Below are 26,973 nucleotides of genomic sequence, written 5' to 3'. Positions count from 1 at the left end.
TCCCATTATAGACATGATTACAGCATATCGCCTAATGAAGTGCAATTTGGTTTTCAAAGGTGTTTTTTTTGTTTTTTTCTTACAATTTCTAAGAGGGCACTTTAAAAGCTGCGCGGCTGAGCGGAGGCTGGTCTGTAGGTGTGTCTGTGTCACTCCACGCAGAATGTACTCAACCGCTCCGAGAGTCGGCAGCAGCCGGGTGGCGTAAGAACTGCACAGTGCGGACACGGAGCACAGAGGCGCACAAGATTCACCAAGGAGCTTGAGGAGGACATCCTACATCTTTTCCAGCAGCATCCCTACAGCATCTTTTCAGCATGGATTTGAGAATCAAAAGACCCAGTGGAATGATTCTACAGCTCGCCGTCCTTTTTTGCTGCTCATATGGGGCAATTGGAAAAGGTGAGCACTATGCGTATCCCCAAAAAAGATTCGCAGCGAGTTGATGCGGACCTGCTGAGCCGGGCTGAGCCGGGCTGAGCGGAGCGGAGCGGAGCGGAAAGCCGTTCGCTTTCATTGAAATTAAGACAACTAAGTTTTTCTCGGTTGTGTGAACTTTGCGGTGCGTTAGCAGAATGATCGCCTGTAGCCTTTTATGTGTATCTGAATCCTATGTACCTTACGTCGTTAGTGGATTATGACTTTTTAACATATATGGCGACCGTTAGGCTATGCTGTGGCAGTGTCCTCCAGGCTGTGTATTCGTTTCTCCACCGCCGATTGTAAACATGGTTTGGTCTTGGTTCGGTTCTGCTTGTAGATGTGTTTCTGAGAAGCTGTGGGAGACTAAGCCATGTGGAGAGGTGACGCGCTGGGTCTGAGGATGTCTCACTTGACATAAATGCGCAGCCATCCCGTGGCAAACGGAGAATGTCGCTTTCTTCCAGAGTTCATAGGATTGTCCATTGTTGCAAATGCTGTATACCCTCCTGTGGTTGAGGGGAAGTGCTATTATTGCGCAAACAAACACGACAACCACAGTAAAATAAAATAAAAAACACCATTTCCTAATCACACATTGCCAATTTAGAGATATTGTATTAAATAGATTGCATCGCACACAACGCACAACATGATTGGATTATCGATTCACCGTTTCAACATGAATAGACTTTATTTGATTGTTTGCCTTTTGCACTCATAGCGGATTCTCTCCGGGACAAAGTCTGGAGGCTGCGCCGTGCGTACGTAAGCCCGATACCCGGTCATCATGTATGGTTGCAGGTTCGTATAATTAGTAAAAAAAAAAAAAAAAAGAATACCTACAGTATATGCACAGGAAGCCTGTTGTCTTCGAATGAGACCCTGTGGATTTGAAAAGTAGTTAGATGATGGAGTGGTCTCAATACTTATAATAAAATAACAAGTTGGCAATATAAGAGTAGTTTAATATGTGCATGCCCTGTCACTTCTCAAGACAGCTTATGGGAAGAGTTTTTACCTACTTTTTTAAAGCATAAAGTGAGATGTGTGTGTGTGTGCGTGTGTATGTGTGTGCATGTGTGTGTGTGTGTGTGTCTGTGCGCGTGCGTGACCGTGTGTGTGTGACCGTGTGTTCGTGACCGCGCGTGTGTGTGAGTGTGCGTGTGCGTGTGGGTGTGTGAGCAGAGGCGTCATGCCCATAGGGGGCACAAAGGCACATGCCCCCTCAGATCTGACCTGTATTAATTTCTATTAATTAAATAAGCCCAGGTTTGATCAGAATTATTAATAAAAAGATTTGTCTGCGGTATTTTGCGGGAGGGGCCCACTGACTGAACCAGGCAAAGACTACCCCCCCTATTCTCCCTAGTAAGTGGTTTCTTCCAAATTGATAAGCAAAGGGATGCCGAGGCAGGACCAGATCCTCTGGTGTGTGGTGTCTCAGGTACGGCAGAGGAGAGAGACACACACACACACACACACACACACACACACACACACACACACACAGACAGCGTTTAATTAGATCTGAGCTGCTGGTGGGCTGGAGCTCCTAAATTAATTTCATCAAGCTATGAAAGCTATTGATTCCCGCTTGATAATGAACACATAAACCACAACAGTTAATCTGTTTATCTGTATTACTAGCCACCTAGCGACTGGATAAAGATGGCTTTAGCCAGCGAGGTATTTTAACATAGAATTAGGCATAATATAATGTGCATAATGTAACGCCCCTGTGTGTGAGAAAGAGAAGAAGAAGAAAAAGAAAAGAGAGAGAGAGAGAGAGAGAGAGAGAGAGAGAAGGGGTTTGGTTGCAATAATGAGATGCATCTGCATTGTAATTGGAGCAGATGGTTCTAAACTTCTCCAGCCCCCGGCTCTTCACTGGTGACTGTACTGAGGCGTCCCTGAGTCAGAGTCGACTGCAGTGTCATGGACACTGCCCGTTTCTCCCCATCTGACCAAACACATTTAGCATGCGCAGGGCTGAACCGTGAGAGCATAATCACTTCAGCTGTAAATGTGGAGACTCTGGCAGCCTGCTGTTGAACGAGCTGGAGTCATACTGCCAAGGGATATTTTACTATTCATAACGGAGATGTCACAAAATGACAACAAACCAAGGATACGGTTTAGTTAGTTAATAGTTAAAACCTGCAGATGCTGCTCCGCTGACTTGTCTGTGTTGTGTTTGCCTGGAATTGCGATCGTTATCGTGTTTTATGTGATTACAATAGAAAGCTACGACTTGATTTACCTCACTTTTATAATAATAATAATAATTATTGTTATTATTATTATTTATTGCATAGCGCCTTCCTAGACACCCAAAGCGCAGTAATGGGGAGAACTGATGATAGGTCAAACCTCAATGACATCAAAGTAATTGCATTTTCAACATGCTACCAAGTACTGTACGCTGACGCTGAGCATCAACCCTCTGCCCTCAGTTCAACTCCTGAATGGCGTCGGCTGTATTCCAGGTGTGCTGCCCCATTGTGCCGATCGTACAGTAGATGTGGAGCAGAAGTCCACCAGCAGAGTTCTTCGTCATTCATAATGACAATATTCATGGTCAAAAAGCTTGCTGACTCATCATACACAGACTTGTTAGTGTCCGTACTCAATGTGAGAAAGGCTAAATGCTGTAGATTCAAGGTCTCTGTGTCCTTGGTATTCATGAGGGATACTGAAGACTACTTCATGTTGATGAGGAGGCACCATTGGAGGCTGGTGGAGGTCAAGTAGGACGCTGTCAGACGTGTGTGTTTGATACCATCCCTCATTCCACTCCTTTGATTTCTGTGTCCACCAGCTTCCCCTAGGATGCATAGCCCAACACATGTGGAGGCTACAGTGTGCTGCTTTTATCTGCGGAGGGCCCGTGAGTGGGAGGCTTAATCAATGCTCCGCTGCACTGCGTTTGGTCGAAGCTCTCATGAAGAGAACAGTACAGCGTCTGAGCGCCGCACTGAAGCAATCCACCATTAGCAGTCAGTTCCAAGCGACCCATTCTTATTTACAGTCAATTTACAGTTATTTACAGTTTCTTATTTACAGTCAATTTACAGTTATTTACAGTTTCTTATTTACAGTCAATTTACAGTTATTTACAGTTTCGTATTGACAGTCAATTTACAGTTATTTTCAGTTTCTTATTTATAGTCCAGAGTCAACATATCCATTGTACGGTATGTGCATTTACATATGGGAGGACTTAATTAATGGATGCTTGACCTGCGTGTTTGAATATGACACAGAAACATGAGGCATACATTTATGTTTATTAGGAACACTATACTAATACTGGGTAGGGCCTCCCTTTGCTCTCAAAACAGCCTAAATTCTTCGTGGCATTGATTCCACAAGATGTTGGAAACATTCTTTTGAGATTCTGGTCCATGATGACATGCGGGAAGTAGCCATTAGAAGATGGGTCAATTGTGGCCATGAAGGGATGCACATGGTCAGCAACAATACTCAAATAGGCTGTGGCATTCAAGCGATGATTGATTGGTATTAACGGGCCCAAAGTGTGCCAAGAAAACATTCCCCACACCATTCCACCACCTCCACCATGAGAAGGTGTTCAGGTGTTCCACCACCTCCACCATGAGAAGGTGTACAGGTGTTCCTAATAAAGTGTTCAGTGAGCGTACATGTATTAGGATGGGTAGAGGATGATATTCCTAATATTTCATATTTCTTTTGAATGAAGCTAATCTGAGCACTGCCATTTCTTCTTATGGACAGACATACAGTACTGAAAGTGAAGTACAATACATGTATGAGTCATACTATATACTATATATATACACTATACAATATGTGAGCAGTATGTGTAATACAATATGTGAGCAGTATGAGTAATACAATATGTGAGCAGTATGTGTAATACAATATGTGAGCAGTATGTGTAATACAATATGTGAGCAGTATGTGTAATACAATATGTGAGCAGTATGTGTACAGTACATTGAGTAGGGTTGTTAGATAGCTCAGTAGATTAGTCTATTAAATCCCCTAATGACATAAAGCAGGTTATGCACATGTCGCTGTGATGTAGTATATATACTCTTACAAAAGAAGGTTCCAAAAGAGGTTCTTCGGGTGTCCCTGTGGGAGAACCCCTCTAAGAACCTTTTTGGGTTCCACGTGGAACCCTCTACGCAGAACCCTCTGTGGAAAGGATTCTACATGGAACCCAAAAGGGTTCTTCAAAGGGTTCTCCAACAGAGACAGTCAAAGAACCTTCTTCTTAGGTTCTAGGTACTGTCAAACCTTTTTTTTTTTTTTTTTTTTTTTTCAGAGTGAATGTAAAGAGGGTTTCTGTGTAGTGAGGAGGGAGGTTTCTCATCTCCTTCCATCATACCATCAGCAGGTGGCTGTGTGTGACCTACTGTTGCTGCAGTCCTCAGAGGCATTACCAGTCCTCTCAGGGGCTGTTATCACTTCTCCAAACTGATCTGGAGTCAGCGGAGCATGTGCTCTAATCATGGCCTAATGACAGATAATGGCACCACAACCCTCCTCCTGCCCTCGGTGTGGACAGATAAAAATGACTCACCGCCAGTGTGGAGGACTCCCACAGTCATAACTACGATGTCAGTTGGCTCTCCAGGCTCGTGCTGTGGCTCCAGAATCAATTACCGTCTAGGAAGGGCAGGGGGGGAAGTGTCAGGAGAGGCCCTCTTTTGGCTGCATGTCAGCTGACTGCGTCCCAACGGCGGGCCGAGCCGAGGAAGTTGGCTGATGACTGATGCTGTGGGGCGTCTGTTTTAACTTACACTTCAGGAAACGGCCTCCTTCACCTCCAGTATTGGCTAGGCAGGGATTAATACAGTAAATAATATGGCTGGGAGTGGAAATGATGTATATTTAGCCAGACTGGCGACTTCATATGCAGGCACCACCCTGTCTCATCACAATTTATTAGTTTTCAACGAGCTGGTTGTTTGTATTGTGAAGAACATAAACCTCTGAATAAAATCAATTTGGTGCCAATGTGTGGCGTATTTGCCTGCGAAGCCCCTGTCCATTATGATTCATGAGAGGGTGGCGTCTCCCAGAGCTGGAATGAGGGAAGGGGAAAGCGCAGAGAATAAATCACCCTCATATTTCTTCTTTACTGTCATTTATGAAAATGCGTGTTGGAGAAGTCGTGCCATGAATGGCATCTAATGAAGTCAAGGTTACACAAAGGTAGCGCTGGTTGGTTTTTTTGCGGTGTGATCTTGAGGCTGGCAGACTCGATTTATTTTAACGCGGAGAGCAGTATTTACGCTCAAAATGGACAGAAAACTGCAGTCTATCTGTCTCCGATTCGGACCCATTTGATTCTGTATTTGCTCAAGGCCAGTTCTCTCAAAAGACTGGCACCCAAAAATGAACACATTAATCACTCAGCCCTGTCATCAGCACAGATGAGTTGGTATGGGACCAAATATCTGTCATTTCTGGCACTCTAACAGTGTGTCCAGTTCTACTGCTCTGTGGGCTTTGGTCTTGAAGTCCTCCATGATTAGAATCTGCCTCCTAGCTGAAGAAATACGATCTTGAGTAGTTTTAAATGTGTATTGCCATTAAATGTGTATTGCCATCTAAACAACTGAAGTTGTTGATATATTTTGCAATATACATTTTTTGCTCAAACAATGCCTTTGGAAATCAAAAGCAATTGTTTGGTTCTGTGTGCAGTTGGCGATGTCTTAAAAACAAAACTCATTTGTTCTTTATTTTGTATTTATTTAGCATCTATTTATTATACAGCTTGAACTACTGAACCACTTTATATTCCACATCTTGCAGAATTATATGAAAATCAAACATTTACTCCACACATCATCAGTCCTGTACACATACTTTGAAATGAAATCATTGGTATTAAAGACGATATAGGGCAAAAACTGCTGAGGACAGAGAAACTAAAGGTATCTGAAGAGCAGCAAAAGGGCGGAGGGGGAGGAGGTATTAGGAGGATCGGTCAGAGCGTCCCGCCTGGTGGTCACCCTCCAGCTCCCAGCCCTCCAGCTCCCAGCCCTCCAGCTCCCAGCCCTCCAGTGACATTCTGAGCCTGTACTCTTATTTCACCCCCCAATGGTTCCCCCTGGGAAGGGGAGGGACAGAGGCTGACCCAGTAGTGGTGTGGCTCAGGAGCAGCCCAGCTCCTCTCCTCCTGTCTGCTTTAAGCAGGTTATCTACCTGAAGACTCCAAGCCAACTGGCTGTTTACACCCGCCTCAATCTCTTATTAATAACAGCACATCGGTCTCACCAGACCAGAGACTTCATTGATAAATATGACTTGAAGAGCTATTCTGACCCTCCTCTGAAGAGGTTATTCGATCGTCATCGTCGTAAGCTTGAAGCTACACCATGATCAAAGCTAGAGACCTTAGGATAGGGTTCAATCGAGACTGTTGCCCCTCTGTCTCCTGACTACAGATATACCTCAGGTACAGAGAGGATGGCATTCTGTACATGGGTGGATTAATCAAGACTATCTCCTATTGATTGATAACTGACTGACATTGTTTGACAATCCCACAAGATCATTGGCAAGAATCATCTGAGACTCATCTGTGTATACAGTATGTATTAGTGTGTCATGCATACAGTATGCAGGCCATACATGTGTGTGTACACCGTAGAAGCATGTGAGCGTATTATTTCCCCCATATGACTGATTGTTTCCTCCACTGTGACTGAGCTAGAATTAGTCTCAGATCAGTTGGTTGAACACAGGGCGATACCAGACCCATTCCTGCCCTCTTCACTCCCCATTAGCCCTGTGATAGCACAGTGGAGTGAAATGGTACTGAGGGACCAGGTCTCGTAATGAGGGGGTTGTTCAGGACAGGCGAATAAATAATCATAATCACTATGTGCTTACTAGCCACAGGGCTAATCACTCACTCAGTCCTCCTGCTAGGCCCGAGTGGTTCCTCCTCAGCAGTAGATGGATGGCTTATAATGAAGCATTGGCTGCCACTCTGTAGTCACGGACATATTTCACTTACTTTATGACAAAAGCCAATTACAAGTTAAAACTCAACAAAAATTTATGTGCAAACTGAAAATAGCCCTCTGTTATGGGTGAGTAAGGGTGCTATGGGACTCTGGTGATTATCAGTTATAACACAGCCTTATCTCGCAACACGCCTACTGTATACACATGCAACAACATGGATGACTCTAAACTGCTTTAGTAACATGTAGGTATAACACTTGGTAAAACATGGGAAAATACAGCATGAGCGAAATATGACATCTCATGGCAGAAAAAAAGGTGGTAAATGTTTGTGTGAAGTAATGGCATTTTCTCCCCTCCACATCCACACTGGAGAAAAGAGTTGACTGTTTTGTATGATATGGTCCTCATTTATCTAACAGAGCCCAGTTGAAAGACCCCCTCCCTGGGCTTGTCGATAGCCGTGCAGCCTGTCGGCTGTTGCAGACTGGGGAGAAAACACAGAAGAAATGTGAGGATCTTAGCAGAAGCTTTTTAAGGAGCTTATGGTGTTGGGTGTCCTTGGGGACGTCCTGTGGACCAAATGGCAGCAACTCCCTAGTAGTACACTACCCACCCACCGGACCACATCCTTTTGAAGCTTATGTATAATGTAGGCGTTAGCTACTGTGGCTAAGTGAATGTGTTAAAAGTGCAGTTTTTCAGGTCAGGTGTGTGTTCACTCCCCAGCCCATTGCAGAGGCTCTAGCTGGCTGCAGTGATGTCGTGACGTAATGTCTTCTTGCTGTTATTTGGACAATCGGCTGTGAAACTAATTTTCCTCGTTGAGGACAATGAAGTATCTATCTATGGATGATAGAACATTGCATGAAAAAGGTACACATTTGATGCTGTAACCAACATTTTAAAATGTAGTCTTCTGTGGTCCTTCAGTCCCTAGTGTTTACCAGAGTTTACTTTTAGAGTAGAATATGTGTATAAAAAATGGTGGTGTGAAAAACCCATTGCATAGTTCTATAGTTAGTGGTCCAGTGTACAATCCACGTTTTGAGTTCCAGTTAGAGAAATCAGGATAGTTATCTTTGCAGAGTTGCTTTGGATATGGTTGATGACAGAATCATGCTGACTGATACCAGTTGATTTGTGTGACTGACAGTATCAATTTATTTCTGTGTCAAGGCCAGCCTCTGTGGCGTGTGGGCCAGCCTCTGTGGCGTGTGGGCCAGCCTCTGTGTCAAGGCCAGCCTCTGTGGCGTGTGGGCCAGCCTCTGTGGCGTGTGGGCCAGCCTCTGTGGCGTGTGGGCCAGCCTCTGTGTCAAGGCCAGCCTCTGTGGCGTGTGGGCCAGCCTCTGTGGCGTGTGGGCCAGCCTCTGTGGCGTGTGGGCCAGTGTTGTAACCTCACTTGAGATATTCAACGAGGCCAATTAAATTGTTCCACTAACTTTACATCTGGGGCTCGTGAATACACTTTTTTGGCTAAATTGTAAAATGTTGGTTAGAGTGTCAACACAGTAGCAACATCACAACACACAACACACACAAACATACACACACAACACACACACATAACACAGGAGCAACATCACAACACACAACACACACAACACAGGAGCAACATCACAACACATCAGCGTAGCAACATAAACAGCATAACCCTACATGACGGTAGGAGGAGTACACCAGGAACCTGTATCTGAGGAGGAACCTGTATCTGAGGAGGAACCTGTATCTGAGGAGGAACCTGTATCTGCGGAGGATGCTAGCATAGAAGTGCCGTCAGAGTATTTGAGATCGGTGGATCCATTGATAATATTATGCTAGTTTACCCAACAGTCTTGGGAACCATCAGTATCCTCCTAAAGGACTCCTCCTGAAACCTGCTTTAGGTTGGTGCAGTGAATGCTGCAGTGAATATTTCTGGTTCTATTAATAAATGTGTTTCAACCCCAACAAGATGAGTGAGTTTCCCAGGCTGCTTGTCTCATTACTGTGAAGACATTTACGACCGGCAGATTCAGAATAAAGAGGTTTTAAATGCTAACTTGTTGAAGCAATATTCTTTTGATCATGTTGTTCGGTAATTATTTATCTTAATAATAATAATTAATAATTTATCTTTGTGCGGTCACCCCTGTTGTTACACTGTCATATTAAAGGCTCAAATGAGGGGGTATAATCTCAAAGGATTCTTGGCGTTCGGTCAGGAGTTTGATTTATGCATGAATGTGTTGTATTGGCGTGATCAGCCGTTGTCTCGCATTGTTTAACTGAATCATTTGTGGGAGGCAGAGTTATGGTTGGCCAGGTGTGTTTACCGAAGATGAAGGGAATGATGATGAGGATCAAACACTTTTCTGTTTGTTACCGCAGAGCGTGCTAGCTGACAGACTCCACCTCAGGGGAGTTTGTTGGGAAAGTTCTGTCTGAGAAACAGTACAGGATTGGATCAGTTTGACTACAGCGAGCAGTATCTCCTGCTGGGCGCTTCCACAGGCCCACTTTGCTTACAGCTCCTCTGATTAAGCACTCTAGTGCAGCTACCCATGTCAATAGATGTGACTGCAGGAACAGTGGCAACACAGCAGGGCTCCACTAGAGATCCATGAGAGAGGGACTTGATGAAGCCCATTATGGCTTAAGCTATCATAGCCCTTCAATGACTCAATGATTGGATAGTCGAGCTCTGGAGAGCCAGGAGTTTCTCTGGTAACAGCAGTCAATCACGCTGCAATGCAGTTTGGCCCGGCAGGACTTTATTTAACGCTCACTCACCACTTTTTCTGCAACGCTGAGTGAGCTCACATGCTGCTAAGACACCGGCCGCTCGGTTTAAAAGCATCAACGTACAAAGTATCGACTGTACAGAAATCCCTGGAGCATCCGTCAAGCATATCACAAATTTTACTTCATCATTCATTCATTCATATAAGTAGACGGGCACACATCTTTTCCGGCCAATTGGACAAAAGCAATTGGTCTAGTTTGTTATTGGGGACACTTTTCCCTGTGAGCTTCAATTTCCTTTTTCTACAGAAGCTGTTCTACTTCCTGTGGCAGTCAGTCTAAATGTTAACCACGATGTGTTGGCCAACAGCCCAATCTGGTGCTCTCAATCTGGCCAATTAATTCTCTGCCAGAAGAATGAGCTAATTAAAACGGGGACTGAAGAACCCCTGCAATGTCGCTACATTCAGTTAGCACATTACGGTGTGCTGCTACTGCTCTGCTCTTCAATCCGTCGTGAGCGCTGGCCCCATGGGTCACAATGGCGTGGACGTGGTGCAGCATGAAAATAAGCACAGGGCTGCTGTTTCTGCATGAGGACGACTGTTAGTGTTCTGGACCACAAATAACCGTCCGCTGCTTCTCTCATCAGTTTCTCTACTGCTGCTACAGATGGAATTTTTAAACACCTCAAAAGGCAAACTGACCGCTGAGCCCGGTGCCAAACACAGCAGCACGGATACCCATACAGTTCAGTTGTTTGAGAGGTGATGGATCATCGTCATCAGTATTCACTCTCCACCTCCATCATTTGGACTTTGGGCAGTTTGTTATTTCAGCAGAATGTGAGAGCGGACACTGTAGATGGATGGGCCAGACCAGAGAGTGCGTGTCTCCATTCTGGATTCTGGTCTTTTATCAGTGGTGATTAAACACATGTGATGGGCCCTGCAGGACTCTGACACTCCTGAGAACATTTTTGTTACAAGCTAATATTTCCTCATTGTTTAAGATTACGTGGCGAAGCATTATGCAGAGAAGCCAACTAATGAATGCAAGTTCCACATGTCAAGAGTATTACCTTGGGATTGGGGTTGTTTTGGGCCTGGGGAAGGAGATATAGTAACTGTATTCTACAGAGGTTCAGTGGAAGGAGACATAGTAACTGTATTCTACAGAGGTTCAGTGGAAGGAGATATAGTAACTGTATTCTACAGAGGTTCAGTGGAAGTGAGCCGAGGAGGTGTTCAGCGTTTACCTCCAGTTTCCCCCACCGCGGTTGTGCTTGACTGCCCCCGGAGGCAGAGATGGCCCTTAAATGCCAAATTATACAGAGAAAATAGCTCTTGTGTTTTCAGACAAAATCCCTCTTTTTGTCAAGTATTTTTTCAACAAGTCCCTCAGCTCTTCACCGATTATCTACTCACAGTTTATACGGTTTCATTTTGGAGAGCACTTTCTCATTTTCCCTCTCAAACAGTAATTCAACTGCTTTTCATACTGAATACTCAACAAACACCCACTATCAAAGACAGGCCGATGTTTTATATCATTATCATACCTGTATCAGTATGCAGGCAGCACGGCGTGGGACTCTACAGAGTGGAGAAGCATTCATCAGGGTAGAGTAATATCCACCATCTTAGGCTGGAGATTCTTTCATGGCTCTCCTCGCTGTGGCCCTCGAGAGGAGAGACATACATTATTAGGTTCTGAACTTGAGGTGACATTTTGGCGCCCGCCGCGCGCCACCGTCTGAAGGCCTTATCCGTGAGGTCTGAGGCGTCGACGTACGCTACCAAATGTCATCTGTCCTGCCTGAGCAAAAACCCCAAAAGTGTTCTCCTTGAATCGAAAGGCCAGAAAATTTTTCTAAATTCTCATGCAGGCGTGTACTCAGGTAGGCAGGCATTCCTTCTGTGCTTGAAAAGAAGAACATTATAGAAGGACATAAGGAAGGACATAACAAGGTAGTATTAACATTTTGTTGATACAATAGAATATTGCCATAGGACAGTGGAGGTTATGAGTGGAATATAAATTCTGTTGTAATTGCATACTGTCCCAGTGCTGAACAGGAACATTGATCAACTGGGAAGGTTTTAGTTTAAGGCAGTAGTGTTTTCCTCAAGGACACAGTTTGGTGCACATGCATAAACTTTTGAATATGTATTGTTTTGATTCACATACATTTCCAGCACATTTCCAGACCATTTAATAACATAAACGGTTTGCGTATTTGAGTATTTCTGTTTTACTGTATTTCATCATTCTATTTCTTAACATCATTCATAAAAGTAAAAAAAAAAAATGTGTTGCTCACTTGTGTGTGCATGTGTTTGTGCATGTTTGTCTGTGTGTGTGTGTGTGTGTGTGTGTGTGTGTGTGTGTGTGTGCGCGTATGTGTCTCTGAGTGTGTGTGTATGTGTCTCTGAGTGCGTGTGTGTGTGTGTGTGTGTGTGTGTGTGTCTCTGAGTGTGTGTGTATATGAGTCTCTGATTGTGTGTGCGTGTGCGTGCGTGTGTGTGTGTGTGTGTGTGTGTCTCTGAGTGTGTGTGTGTGTGTGTGTGTCTCTGAGTGTGTGTGTGTGTGTGTCTCTGAGTGTGTGTGTGTGTGTGTGTGTCTGAGCGTGTGTTTGTGTGTGTGTGTGTGTGCGTGTGTGTCTGAGCGTGTGTTTGTGTGTGTTTTATTGCAATCTAAACCTCGGGCCATAACAGTCATAAACATAAAAGTGTATGGAGCATGAAGAGTCTCCTCAGGCTGTGGGGATCAGATCCTCCCGCTACATGAACACCAGCTTGTTTTATTAATGAGAGCGTTCTGTCCAACAGACAGGACTTGATGCGTTTATCGAATCTGACATCATTAGAGCTAAAAAGCATGTTCACAGAGGGCACATTAGGGCTACGGGAGTGAATGATTCTCCTCCACTCATCCTTTCTATGTACCGTATCTCTCTCCGTCAGATGCTGTGATCGGGACTGGGGAGTAGTTCCTCTACATGTAGTTCAACTATCAGGTTAACTGTATTTGACAGTGCTTTGTGGTAGTTCAACTAAAATCAAATCCTCATCGTTTTTCCTGTAAACTATTTGTTTTGCCATGTAGTGGTGTAGTAAGCTACTGTTACGACATGTTTCCAAAAGAAAACAAAAAAAGTGTAGAATTTAACTATTATTATATTATTACTATTATTCCAGCCCTTGAACAGCCCTTGAACTTTCTTGTCTCCACTTTCTTGTTTCTTGTCTTACTGCCTCCGGTCTCCCCACTTTGCTCCACCTCAAAAAGAAATCTCCCCAGTGATTTCAGTCCCACGCTTTCTGTCACATGGACTGGTCATCTTTCAGTAACTGACTGTTGTGTGTTGGATAAGGTCGTTTTGATGATTTCAAAGTAGCTGTAGTTTGACAAACTGTATATATGTCTCTCAAGGATAGCTTTAGTGTAGTTGAACTGATTTCCTAAAGTAAAGTAATTGGTAATCTAGTTCAAACAAAAATCAGAGTAGCTTCCCCAACACTGGCTGTGATCCGTCCTATATCAGATTTTTCCCACTGTTTCAGCATGGGATTACACACATGACTTGTTTGTGTGTTTTGGTCTCAGATCAATGCTGTGTGTTTCTATTGATATTACACATTGCACTGTTCCTGTTGACTCTACCTTTTGAGTCTATACCTCATTCTGAGGTGTTGTTTCGGTCTATTTTGATAAACAACTTCTGTAGTGAGTCATGTTCTCGACCCTCTGAGGCATGAAGGTATCTAGAACACTCAGTGTCTGAACGCGTTGGAACACAACAGTCGTTATTTCACACTGCTTCGGTTTCTAAAGTTAATATTAGCATGGAGATGACATCCTGTGAAAGCGCTTTAATCTTGTCGTACAGTTGGTACCTGGTATGCTGTTAAACGCTGCAGATAATTATGGTCTCTGGAGTCTCAGGAAGACTTACAGCTAATAAGCTTCCTTCAAAGTTGTTCTTAGATGTGTCACCTAGAGTTTGAAGATAACTCTCCTACTCTATTCTGCGTCATCATCCTGTGTTTTCTGCTTGTTTGGGTCGACAGAGAGCTGTGATGACCCTCTGGTGTCCAGTCTGCCCCAGTCCTCCTTCAGAAGCTCATCCCAGTTATCCAACAGTCATGGACCTGGCTTCGCGAAGGTCAACAGGAGAGATGGTGAGTAGCCTGCTCATTTCTAATGCATGGAATGGAACGAGGAATGGTATTCAAGTTTCAAGTTTCAAGTTTATTTTTACAGACACGAGTGCAGGGAGTAAAATTCTTTGGCTCGGTTCCATGACAATGCAGCATACAAAATACAAATAATACAATAATACTAATAATACAATTAAACACGTGTGTTTGACATGTGTGTTGGATTCCATTCCTCATTCCATTCCCTGCTTTACAATTAGCGTGTATTCCGATTTCTACCTGCCCCAGCCTCCCCTGGTGTTCTACCTCCCCCAGCCTCCTCTGGTGTTCTACCTCCCCCAGCCTCCCCTGGTGTTCTGCCTCCCCCAGCCTCCCCTGGTGTTCTACCTCCCCCAGCCTCCCCTGGTGTTCTGCCTCCCCCAGCCTCCTCTGGTGTTCTACCTCCCCCAGCCTCCCCTGGTGTTCTGCCTCCCCCAGCCTCCTCTGGTGTTCTACCTCCCCCAGCCTCCCCTGGTGTTCTACCTCATCCCAGCCTCCCCTGGTGTTCTGCCTCCACCAGCCTCCCCTGGTGTTCTACCTCCCCCAGCCTCCCCTGGTGTTCTGCCTCCCCCAGCCCCCCCTGGTGTTCTACCTCCCCCAGCCTCCCCTGGTGTTCTACCTCCCCCAGCCTCCCCTGGTGTTCTGCCTCCCCCAGCCTCCCCTGGTGTTCTACCTCCCCCAGCCTCCCCTGGTGTTCTACCTCCCCCAGCCTTCACTGGACCACAGTAGTTATGGGGAAACAGGTCATGTCCCTATTCTTTTTAGCATGACTTCACATCCAGTCCAGTACACACAGACCTCAGGTGTTGCTCTGGTGCTGCTCTGGTGTTCTACCTCCCCCAGCCTCCCCTGGTGTTCTACCATCCAGTCCAGTACACACAGACCTCAGGCTGCTCTGGTGTTCTACCTCCCCCAGCCTCCCCTGGTGTTCTACCTCCCCCAGCCTCCCCTGATGTTCTACCATCCAGTCCAGTACACACAGACCTCAGGCTGCTCTGGTGTTCTACCTCCCCCAGCCTCCCCTGGTGTTCTACCTCCCCCAGCCTCCCCTGGTGTTCTGCCTCCACCAGCCTCCCCTGGTGTTCTACCTCCCCCAGCCTCCCCTGGTGTTCTACCTCCCCCAGCCTCCCCTGGTGTTCTACCTCCCCCAGCCTCCCCTGATGTTCTACCATCCAGTCCAGTACACACAGACCTCAGGCTGCTCTGGTGTTCTACCTCACCCAGCCTCCCCTGGTGTTCTACCTCCCCCAGCCTCCCCTGGTGTTCTACCATCCAGTCCAGTACACACAGACCTCAGGCTGCTCTTGCAGTTTGTTTTGAACTATGAAGTTGGAGTTAATGAAGTTGGAGTTAATGAAGTTGGAGTATGGGATTGTTTATACCAACATGATTTAGATTCAGAAAAAAAGTAATTATTAAATGGCCGATACTGTATGTGATATTATTATGTACCATATGGCTGATGATGATGACATTAGGAAAAAAAGGCAGGGTTTTGTTAAAGTCTGACAAAAGAGGCCGATATGGACCCTGCATCAGGCAGGATCTCCTCTGTGGCTCTGTTGTTATTCCGAGTCTGTATTTTGGCCATGCACGGTGGGCTGCGGTGTTCCTGCTGCTCGTTCTGAGAGAGAGGGAGAGAGAGAGAGAGAGAGAGAGAGAGAGAGAGAGAGAGAGAGAGAGACAGAGAGACAGAGAGAGAGAGAGAGAGAGAGAGAGAGAGAGAGAGAGGGTTTTGCTCCCCACAGGATGGTTGCATAGAAAACATCAAAGCCAGGTCTGAGCAGCAGAGAAGGATTCAGATCCTCGCTAGTGACTAAGGTTTGAGGCAGGGAGAGCAGGGCAGGAGAGAGAGGAGGGGAGGAGAGAGAGGCAGGGAGAGCAGGGCAGGAGAGAGAGGAGGGGAGGAGAGAGAGGCAGGGAGAGCAGGGCAGGAGAGAGAGGAGGGGAGGAGAGAGAGGAGGGGAGGAGAGAGAGGAGGGCAGGAGAGAGAGGAGGGGAGGAGAGAGAGGAGGGCAGGAGAGAGAGGAGGGGAGGGGAGAGAGGAGGGGAGGAGAGAGAGGAGGGGAGGAGAGAGAGGCAGGAGAGAGAGGAGGGCAGGAGAGAGAGGAGGGGAGGAGAGAGAGGAGGGAGAGCAGGGCAGGAGAGAGAGGAGGGGAGCGGGAGCGGGAGCGGCTGCGGCTGGTGCATTCCTGCTGACTCCCAGCTGGTTCATTAGGAATATTGGAATCCTACATCACAGGTCCTGCTGCACGGTCGCCTCCCCACACAATTGGAATAAATCTGAATTGTGATTTGTCCCCACACTAAAAATTCCAGAAGGGGTGGGGGCTTGGATGCTGAAATAAGGGTTTGCTTACTCGGGGAAAGTGCTATCATGGCGGGTCTTTGTTTGAATGTTTTAAAATGGGATGGCTTTGTGGTTTATCCAGGCATGAAAGGAGGGATTTTTTTCAGCCACATAAGAGGATCTGTGAGAATGATTTTCTCAAACTGGGAGACCAAAGGAAACTAAGCTGGGTTTTCCTCACTGTCTTTGATGGTGGCGAGCCTCTAGCATGCACTCTGCTCCAATAGGCAGCCTGATTTCTCCGTCAGTTTGCCCACCTCATTTTGATGTAGGGATCAATAGTGTCTAAACCAGATATCAGTGGGGTGTATCACCCTGTTTTTGATCATGAGGGTGATGTCAGGTCACTGATTGATTATAAGTCAATAGATAATAAAATAACTATCTTTATTGGTAACGCATGAAGTTGCTCTGTACCTGTGGAGTAACACTGTAGCTGGTGTAATAATAACATACTGTACTATTTACATCATACATTGTAGATAAGTAATTGTTCTGTAATTGCATACAGTAGTAATTCAACTGAGAGGTTTGTGTTATGACACAAAGAGAACCAGGAACAGTCTCTATTTTGGCAAAACAGTAACACAATAGTGTAATAACACAATTATTACACTACAGTACGATGCAATTATCCAATTACAAGTATGTAGCCTAATCTCTTTTCCACAGAGCCAGCCACAGAAAAATGCTACTTGTATTTCATCTTTGAGCAAGGTCACACGCTTGTTTGTGTTAACAAAGCAGCATTTAACATTGCAGCGCAGAGGAATACACCGAGCCGTGTGATAATGTATTCTTCAAATGCAATTTCATGATGAAACTCCAGTGTCTCAGCGCCTCCTTGTATCACGGGGCAAAGTCGACTCAATCCCAAGAAGAAATCAATGAATAAATTAATGAATCTCATTTACATTTTTACCGGCACATGTTACCACTCTGCATGTTGTAGTGTTTCTCTGAGGATGTGTGCCTCTATGATTCAATTTACTTTCAAAATGAACAATGCTGCTTTCAATGGCACTACAGTGTGACACACGGCACTGGTGTTCAGTCTCTCACCAGGATCCTTGGTTGACAATGTTATTTTGTTGTAATTACAGTCAACCACTAACAACTAACTTGACTGTATGAATGAAACAGTTGATTCACTGATAGCTGGTAGTCACTTTAAAACACTGTTAGTAGGAATAGGATCACAGATCTTATCAAAACATGATGATAACATTTAGATTATATAATGATCTATATTATCTATTTTATCAATAGTAGGAGTGGCCACAGCCTTCAGGCGTAAAGACATGGAAGACCCGCTGAGATCCGGTCAGGACCAGATCTGTCAGAGAACAGAACAATCTCTGTGTTACAACCATGTTTTCAATAAGTAGCGTAGGTTCTTAAAACCTCTTAAGATGAATGTCCTATTTGACTCATTTCCGCCTAAAACCCAGACCCAAACTAAACAGCTTATAACATTAGAAATATGATGATCAGATGCAAAAGCAGGATGCCATTTGATAGGTCACACCTTGGCGTTTTGTGTGGATCATCCTCAGATTATAGTTCAGAATAACATACTACACATGACAAGGAGATAAAGTAAACAATAATCAAAAGCAGAATTTGGGCCCAATTATGGGTCTCTCCGGCTTAAGAGGACATGGGGAATCTGATGTCAGTGGTACTGTCGACTGTCGTGTGTCATGATGCACACACAAGGTTAAAAGTTAAAAAAGTGGTCCTCTGTGGTCCTCTGTGGTTCAGTTGGTAGAGCATGGTTCTAACAACGCTTAGGTTGTGGGTTTGATTCCCGCTGGGACCATATATACTGAAATGTATGAATTCACTGCAATGTAAGTCGCTTTGGATAAAAGCGTCAGCTAAATGGCTGATATATATTATATTATTAAAAACGCCATGATAGGTGATCACATCTGAGGGCCTCTTCCTATGTCCACCCCCGTCTCTCTCTCTCTCTCTCTCTCTCTCTCTCTGTCTCTCTGTCTCTCTCTCTCTCTGTCTTTCTGTGTCTCTCTCTCTCTCTCTCTCTCTCTGTCTCTCTCTGTCTCTCTCTCTGTCTCTCTCTCTCTCTCTGTCTCTCTCTCTTTCTCTCTCTCTCTCTCTCTCTCTTTCTTTGTCTCTGTCTCTCTCTCTCTCTCTTTGTCTCTGTCTCTCTCTCTGTCTCTCTCTCTCTCTCTCTCTCTCTCTCTCTCTGTCTCTCTCTCTCTCTGTGTGTGTCTCTCTCTCTCTCTCTCTCTCTCTCTCTCTCTCTCTCTTCTGACACCTCTTTCACACATTGTCTTTGCCCTCCCCCACCCCCCAGAATTCTCTAAATGTGTGTATAATTCTAATTATTGGTTACTCTGTCTTCAGTCCCATTTTGATTGCGATGAAGCAATTCAGACAACTTCAGCCTATCCCTTTGCCAAATGTTAATAGCAGTATTTAACATTTAAATGGTTTCTTTTTTGAGCATGAGATACTGACAGTTGTACATTAAAGTTACTATAATTATATTGAAATAGCCTTTGAAATGGCATTTTGGCTAAGTAATCAGTTTCTAAAAAGATCAAATGAGATTCTAAAGTGAAATTAAACTTTAAGTAAAGACCCATTAACTCTATAAAGGCTGGCAGCTAATCACATATTGATCTAATTGTTCACTGAGTCTCCACCGTGACTTCTCTTCCTGGGCTCCGTGTCTGTGGAGGAGACTGGTGAACATGTACTTAAACCGGCAGCTTAACCAGATGCCAGCTTGGAAATCCTATCAGTGCTGCATTGGTCTAATTATATTGCCATTAGGCCTCTCCACCTTGCCCACTGTTACCCTCAGACTACCTGCCATGTTATTCATATTTCCATTATTGGTGCTTTATGTCACCCAAGGCCCTGTGCCCAAACTGCCCCCCCCCCCTCGTCCGTCGCTGGCAGGTGGAAAAACAGTAAATTATTGATGAGCAAAATCGTCCGTTCATTAGACACACATCTGTTCTTCACAGGAAAGCGGTTTGACTCGCCAAAGTCATGTCAGGCACGCTTCTCCCCTCCCCTCTAGAAGAGAAGCCCAGACACGGCAGATTGAGATCAGCCCAAATACACTCACCCACACTTTATTACAACACACTATACTAATACTGGGTAATACTCCCTTTATTACACCTTTATTACAACACTATACTAATACTGGGTAATACTCCCTTCATTACAACACTATACTAATACTGGGTAATACTCCCTTCATTACAACACTATACTAACACTGGGTAATACTCCCTTTATTACAACACTATACTAACACTGGGTAATACTCCCTTTATTACACCTTTATTACAACACTATACTAATACTGGGTAGGGCCTCCCTTTATTAGAACACTATACTAATACTGGGTAGGGCCTCCCTTTATTAGAACACTATACTAATACTGGGTAGGGCCTCCCTTTATTAGAACACTATACTAATACTGGGTAGGGCCTCACTTTGCTCTCAAAACAGCCTCAATTCTTCGTGGCATTGATTCCACAAGGTGGAATGGTGTATGATAATGTGGTCATGAGACCGGGGAGTGCAGCGGGGGTCTAATGGCCCCGTCCCTGACCCTTCATTAACCCTAATTGCCTTTGCACAGTTGGGGAGCTAGCCTTGTCTATTATAGCTGAAGACAGAGGGAAAGCCGGGAGGGATCCTTGATTTGAAGTGACAGCAGAGTGGGAGGAAGGAGGAAGCCATAAGGTTATTTTTAGTCATAAGGCTTTTCCATTATCAACTATAATGTACAACAACAAAAAATTGAAGTGTTAATTGCAATTATAAATACCGGTTAATATAGCACCTTCAACTCACCAGCTGCCAAGGAGTTCTGGAACATTCACCACCGAGAGGGCCAAGTGCTCTATGTGGTGTTTACCTAGCAACGACACTTTGATTGGCTACAAAATAAAGCATTATAGTTGATGCATTTTTGGTGAGTAATGTCACCCTTGGCACTCTAGAATGATGACCATTTGACTTTATTCACCCTCGAAAGGCACACCTTTCCTCCTGGCGTTGGGGGTTGGTGGTGCCCTGGTATTGTGTATTCTCACTGTCTTGTTTTCCTGCTCTCTCTTCTATCCCCGTAATGAGCAAAGGTCAGTGTGTTGCTCTCACCCATGGCTGTGTCAATGGCTACTGAAGTACTTATTAAGCTTGGCCTTTTGCTGCTGTCCTAAATGCCAACACGGGCTTGTTGTTGCCTCAGTGTGAGTGTAACCGGAACAGTGAAGTATAACAGGGTGCAATGAATATGAATGAAGACAAACTCATCACTTTCCCCAACAGCAGGGTAGATAAGAATGCAACCCGGGCTCAATATGAAATGTTTATGTAAGGTTTATTGGGTTTGGTTGTTTAAGCGTGATGTAATGGAGTGCTTGTGCCAGCTTGTTGAGAATCATCTTGGCTCCAAATGTCAAGTGGTCTTTAACCCTGGTGTATTTATGTGAGCCCTTGAAAAGCCCTGTGTGTCTGTAAAGACACTGTTGTCTTTAGAGTCTTTTCTGTTGGTGTGTGCGTGTGTGCGTGTGTGAGTACGTGTGCATGTGTGTGTGCATGTGTGTGTGCATGTGCGTGTGTGTGTGTGTGTGTGCGCGTGTGTGTGTGTGTGTGTGTGTGTGTGTGAGTACGTGAGTACGTGTGCATGTGTGTGTGCATGTGTGTGTGCATGTGCGTGTGTGTGTGCGTGTGTGTGTGTGTGTGCGTGTGTGTGTGTGTGTGTGCGTGTGTGTGTGTGTGTGTGTGTGTGTGTGCGTGTGTGTGTGTGTGTGTGTGTGTGTGTGTGTGTGTGTGTGTGTTGACTCTGCTGGAATCTGGGCAGCGGGTACAGCAGGCAGCGGGCGCCTCCCCCATCTAGATTCCTCCGCTCCGTCCATCTGGCGTTTGGTCTTTGAGGCGTTGGCTTTGGCCTGACTCAGCACTTTCATTCCCCCCCAACATGGATATCAGCACCCCTCTCATCCTGTCCCGGGCTCACGGTGTCTCCATTCCACACAGCCTCGTTCCATCACCCCTGATGTCTCTCTTCTCCTCCGCTGAGCACATGCTCTCTGCTCACACTCCTGACAGTCCCAGACTGCAGAGCTGTGTGCCACAACCTCCTCTGTGCTGTTTCATGGAATAAGACACAGATACAATCACTCTATTTTTCTTTTTGTCTAATCATCAGTTCATGGTTGGATTTGGGTTTGACACATTTGAGTTCCCCCATGTATGTGACATCACTGTGCCTGATGTTATTCCAAATAGACCCTTTGTTAACCAAACAAAAAGACATGTTTTTTTTTTGCCAATAAATCAATGTTTGGAATTTCTGCATGCTGTGTGAGTCGTTATTCGTATTGATTAAGTTCAGTCTGTCTAATATCAGTATTGACACAGAGACACAACTTTGGAAACGAGTCAAGCGTACTTACAAGTGTTTAAGCTAGATTAGTTAAGACAGATGGTGACAGAGGAGGAGAGCTCTGCTTTTGCATCTTTCTGGAGGAGGTTCAGGACATGTTTTCTCCTGCCGAACACGGAGGAGTTAACAAATTATGCAGCACGGTGGAATAGAAACATGTACCTTTTTTTTTTTTCTCCTCACAAGGTCACACAGAAAACCAGTGAGACTGTACAACAATTTACCAGTCGGCCGAGGACGGCTGCTAGAGAGGGTGGTTTTGGCCACAGACAGATCAGAGATGCTATTCTTAGCAGATGTACATCAGACTATGTGCATAAAATGACTGGCGGATGGTGAGGTGCCAGAGATTGCCCACACATCACAAATAGTCTCTTGGTGCGAACGGAGAGAGGAACAGATGTCAGCTACCTCTTTGAGTGTGCAGGCGGAGACAGAAACTGTGAAAAAGAAATCCAGAAATCCACCGTTACAGAGCTGGTCATAGAAAGCGTCCCGCATGTGACCAGACATGTCACAACAGAAAGGATCATGATTCCAAAGTGTGTCGCACAAAGGACTCAAAGAAAGTGTGAATGATGTTGAGGAGGAACAAAATGACTATTTTGGACAGCAACATGTCAAAGAGACGTACCTTTTGAATGAAGGGGGGGGAAATAAAACTGAATATGTTAGTTGATTCAGGTAGAACAAGTAATGTAACAGATGGGAATCCATGGGAGAGACTGAAGTCAGGACACGTGATGCGTCACTCCTATGTCCTGAAGACAAAGACACACTGGACTCCTATGTCCTGAAGACAAAGACACACTGGACTCCTATGTCCCGAAGACAAAGACACACTGGACTCCTATGTCCTGAAGACAAAGAGACACTGGACTCCTATGTCCCGAAGACAAAGACACACTGGACTCCTATGTCCTGAAGACAAAGAGACACTGGACTCCTATGTCCCGAAGACAAAGACACACTGGACTCCTATGTCCCGAAGACAAAGAGACACTGGACTCCTATGTCCCGAAGACAAAGACACACTGGAGTCTTGGTCTTCTTGTCAACCATTATCAGTTAAGGGTGCATCCAGGTGTGACATCACAATCAGTGAGAAAACTGAACAAGCACAGGTCATTGTGATTAAAGGACATGGAGAACCACTCCTGCACAAAGAGGCAGCCATGAAACTGGGAGTTTTGAAAATAAGAGCTTATGTCGCAACTGTGACGGACATGAGATTCTCACTCCAACAGCAGTAACCAAAAGTGTTTCAGGGAGTAGGCAAACTGAATACCAAACAGAGACCCGGGTGTGAACCCTGTTGCCCAGCTCCTCAGGCACATACCATTCAACCTCCGGGCGGCAGTAGAGACCAAAATAAAAGAGCTAATGGACATGGACATTTTAGAACCTGTTGGCTCCACCCCATGGGTAAACCTAGTGGTTACAGCATCAAATGCTAAATGAGAAATGAGGCTTTGCTTAGATATGAGACAAGCATACCAGGGTGTTGTTTGGGGAATCCAGAAAAGGGCTCGTTTAACATGGACAGGCTGGTTTTCATTGGAATACTGTTGTCAGAGAAAGACATCGGACCAACGGCAGGGAGAGTGCGGGCCGTGATTGAGGCCAGGGAGCGTTTTCGTAGCCAGCTACAGCTTAGCTGAACTTTTCCACTGAGAGTCTGACGTTCCTCTAGGGGCGTTGGGTTGTCTCGACTCGAACCATGCAGGTTCAGTTCAACAGTTATGGAAGAGGCTGCCGAATCTGGTAAGCCAAGTGCAACAGCTTTTCCTCTTGTGTGAAACTGCTACTCTTCAAGGTAACAGACATCCGGCTCACTCCACTCGTGGGCCCTGTTCCGGAGATGTGCTGCAGCCAGCTGGGTTTCTCCTCATACCTTTCAAAGGTTTCTCAGCCTGGACGTGCCTGGACTCTCTGTGGAGCGCTCTGTCCTGAGTCTGTCAGACTCTCTGTGGAGCGCTCTGTCCTGAGGGCTGGTTTGGAGACAGACTGTGTGATGTCGACGGGGTACATCTTTGTATCCGTACAGGTCTCTGTTCGGACCAGGCAATCAAAGCTTTTGGGAAGCTGTTGCAGGGTCCCATAGGGAGGGTCGACTGAAAGAGAACTAGGGGTTACGAATGTGACCCAGGTTCACAGAAGGAGATGAGGGAGACCCCTCACCTCACTGCCCTTCTTGCGCTGAGCTCATGAAGAAGGTTTGCAGAATAAATGAGTACGCCATGTATGACCCTTTATAGGCTGGGCAGGAGGTGCGGCTACATGCCTGAAAGGGAGGGTTTTCTCCAGGGACGGACTGGGACAACAAAACAGCCCTGGACTTTCAGCCTGGTTGTGTTTATCACATGCGCTACATAATGTATGTTCTTTACTAGTCTACTAGTCTAGTTAGCTGGTCATTCTTTTCACTGCTACCAAACTAACTGTGCAAAAGCTTTGCAGTCACCTCTTTGTAGCTACTCTCTGCAAAGGTTTTCCCCAGGTTTTCTGAACTAGAAACGCCTGGTCTCAACAAGGTTAATACAGTACATGTCCAAGGCCATATTGTATTTCTAACTTCAGTAACCTCAGGGTCAGTTGTAAGCAACAACAACACCCACTTTCATCTCCAAAGTTTGTTCCTCAACTCAGAGAGAATAAAATGTTTTTTTATGTAATTTAAATAAATCATATTATCTCAACGCAAGGCTACTACTCACTGTGCTTGTGTGTGTTTGTCTCCTGAAGGTGCTGGGGGCTGGTCTCCTCTGGAGTCTAATAAGTACCAGTGGTTAGAGATCGATCTGGGCCAGCGAACAGAGATCACGGCGGTGGCCACGCAGGGTCGGTACGGCAGCTCCGACTGGGTCACAGCGTACCTGCTCATGTTCAGCGATACGGGCCGCAACTGGAAACAGTACCGGCAGGAAGACAGCATCGGGGTGAGTGGGAGAAAACCTCTCCAGTTTGTACTCATAAGCACCTTTTCACATTCAATCAATAATGAATGAAAACATGGCTATGATTGATTTTAGTTGAATAGATGTGTGTGGTCAGTGAAGAGATGCAATGTATATTTCCCTCATACTCATTACCTCAGAGTAAGATGTTCTAACATGTTATATGCTCAAAACATCATAGTCAGCACAAAACAGTAAGACCGGTAATCCAGTGAATGTTTCAGAGTGTTTCTAAATTCCATATGTTACTCATCCCGGCTTTACGTGTCTCCTAAAGCATGCTGTCGACAGCAGTGGAGCGTGAGGCAGTAAAGTCACAACTCTCTGTGGGTTTTGTTCCTCCAGAGCTTAGAGAGGGTTTTAGTAGAGGGGGATGAGTGTCGTCTCTCTCTCCCCATGAGCGAAGGCTTGTCATGGGCTGATGTTTGGAGGGATTTGCACCTTGACTCTGGGCATATTTCAAAGGACGCTCCAGAAGCAAATGAGATGCCGTTCGTGAGCTTTCCTCGGCAGGAAACAGTGCAATTTGTTCGGCTTAACGCTCCACTTCACCAGAAGGCTGATCCCTTCAAAGGCACTGAGGATGCTCCAGAATTATGCAATGCTAGGAAAGTAAATTTCACTCCAGACGACAACTGCAAGGTTTCAACAAAAACTGACAGGATCACACAGCTCTTTTTTTTTTCTTTTTTTTTATTCTCTAATGCTACGCTTAGAGCGTTGTTGCTTACTTTGCATTTTTGGTCTGTGTTGAAGTGGGCTGCATCGATTTCCTTTAGAATAGGCAGGCAATTGGGGAAATAGAGCCCATTACTCGTATGAGAGAGGCTCAGGATGGGGCCTGACTAAGTCCTGTGGTTATTGATCCATGGCCACACACCATTGCATAACCACCGCATCTCCCTGGCCAATGAAAGGTCTCCCCACCCAGCATGAAAGGGAACGCATTCCCTTCTCCTAATAAATACTTTGGGATTTAGTGTTAATGAGGTAATTCACCCTTACTTTGGAGTGTGAACTGCAATTAGTCAACGTGTCAACTCTTAAAAGGAAGGGTGTAATGAGGACATGGAAGCTCTCGGGAAGCAATCCTATTATTTACAGTTCTGAGCCTGCAGGAGAGGATCAGTAGACATAATACTCTGAAATATGAATTTGTCATATTAGCCACAGGTGAGGATCAGCCGGGTTAACAGGTCTCATTATCCAAAGGATAACCGTTTGCCAGCAAACATGAAAAGGAGCCTCAGTATTACATTTCTTATTATCTATCTCATCAAACCACTCATCACCAAAACCCACTTTATCCACTGCCACCACATGATCTTCAGCAGGCAAAGGTACTATACTAATATACTGCAGAATCAAAGGTACTGTACTCATATACTGCAGAATCAAAGGAAATGATGCCAGTGGTCAACTGTACACTGTAGTTCCTCCTGTGTTGCAGGCCACTGGTAACAGCAATGCAGACAGTGTTGTGCAGTACAAGCTGCAGCAGCCCGTATTCGCCCGCTTCCTCAGGCTGATTCCTCTGGACTGGAACCCCAGTGGAAGGATTGGTCTGAGACTGGAGGCGTATGGGTGCCCCTACAGTAAGTACAGCACCGTCAGGAGGACTGCTCTTCTAGGTTTCCCCTGTGAGACGACGCCTGGATAATCACGCAGGACACAGACCCACTGAGCTTGTCTGCACCTCCGCCGCTACACTGCCACCGTGGGAATGGAGGCTGTCCATATCAGGACTGGAATATGGAACAAAACCTTGAAAAATATTCCTACTATGTGTTCTGTTTCTGTAGCTAGACGTGCGCATATGTTTTGACATTCAATGTATTGATTCTGTTTATCATCATCCATGCCACAGACAGTATTGATTACTCTACACACAGGGGCTTGTCT

At 45.3% G+C, this 26,973-nt stretch overlaps 1 protein-coding gene across 1 annotated transcript in view; it reads left to right on the top strand.

The window, feature by feature from the left end:
• Positions 1-317: 317 nt before the first annotated feature.
• cntnap3 (contactin associated protein family member 3) overlaps positions 318-26,973 on the top strand; it is a gene marked incomplete at its 5' end in the record, with an annotated part of 75,868 nt that continues 49,212 nt past the window's right edge. Inside the window, 4 exons of the mRNA XM_083670902.1 lie at positions 318-402; positions 14,193-14,303; positions 24,860-25,053; positions 26,522-26,666. Coding sequence (XP_083527028.1) covers positions 318-402; positions 14,193-14,303; positions 24,860-25,053; positions 26,522-26,666 — 535 coding nt within the window. The remainder of the gene's footprint in view (positions 403-14,192; positions 14,304-24,859; positions 25,054-26,521; positions 26,667-26,973) is intronic.

The sequence above is a fragment of the Argentina silus genome (genome assembly GCF_951799395.1).
Source record: "Argentina silus genome assembly, chromosome: 5".
NCBI lineage: Eukaryota > Metazoa > Chordata > Actinopteri > Argentiniformes > Argentinidae > Argentina > Argentina silus.
Note: the sequence above shows the minus strand (reverse complement) of the source record. Positions and strands in the feature narration are given on the sequence as shown.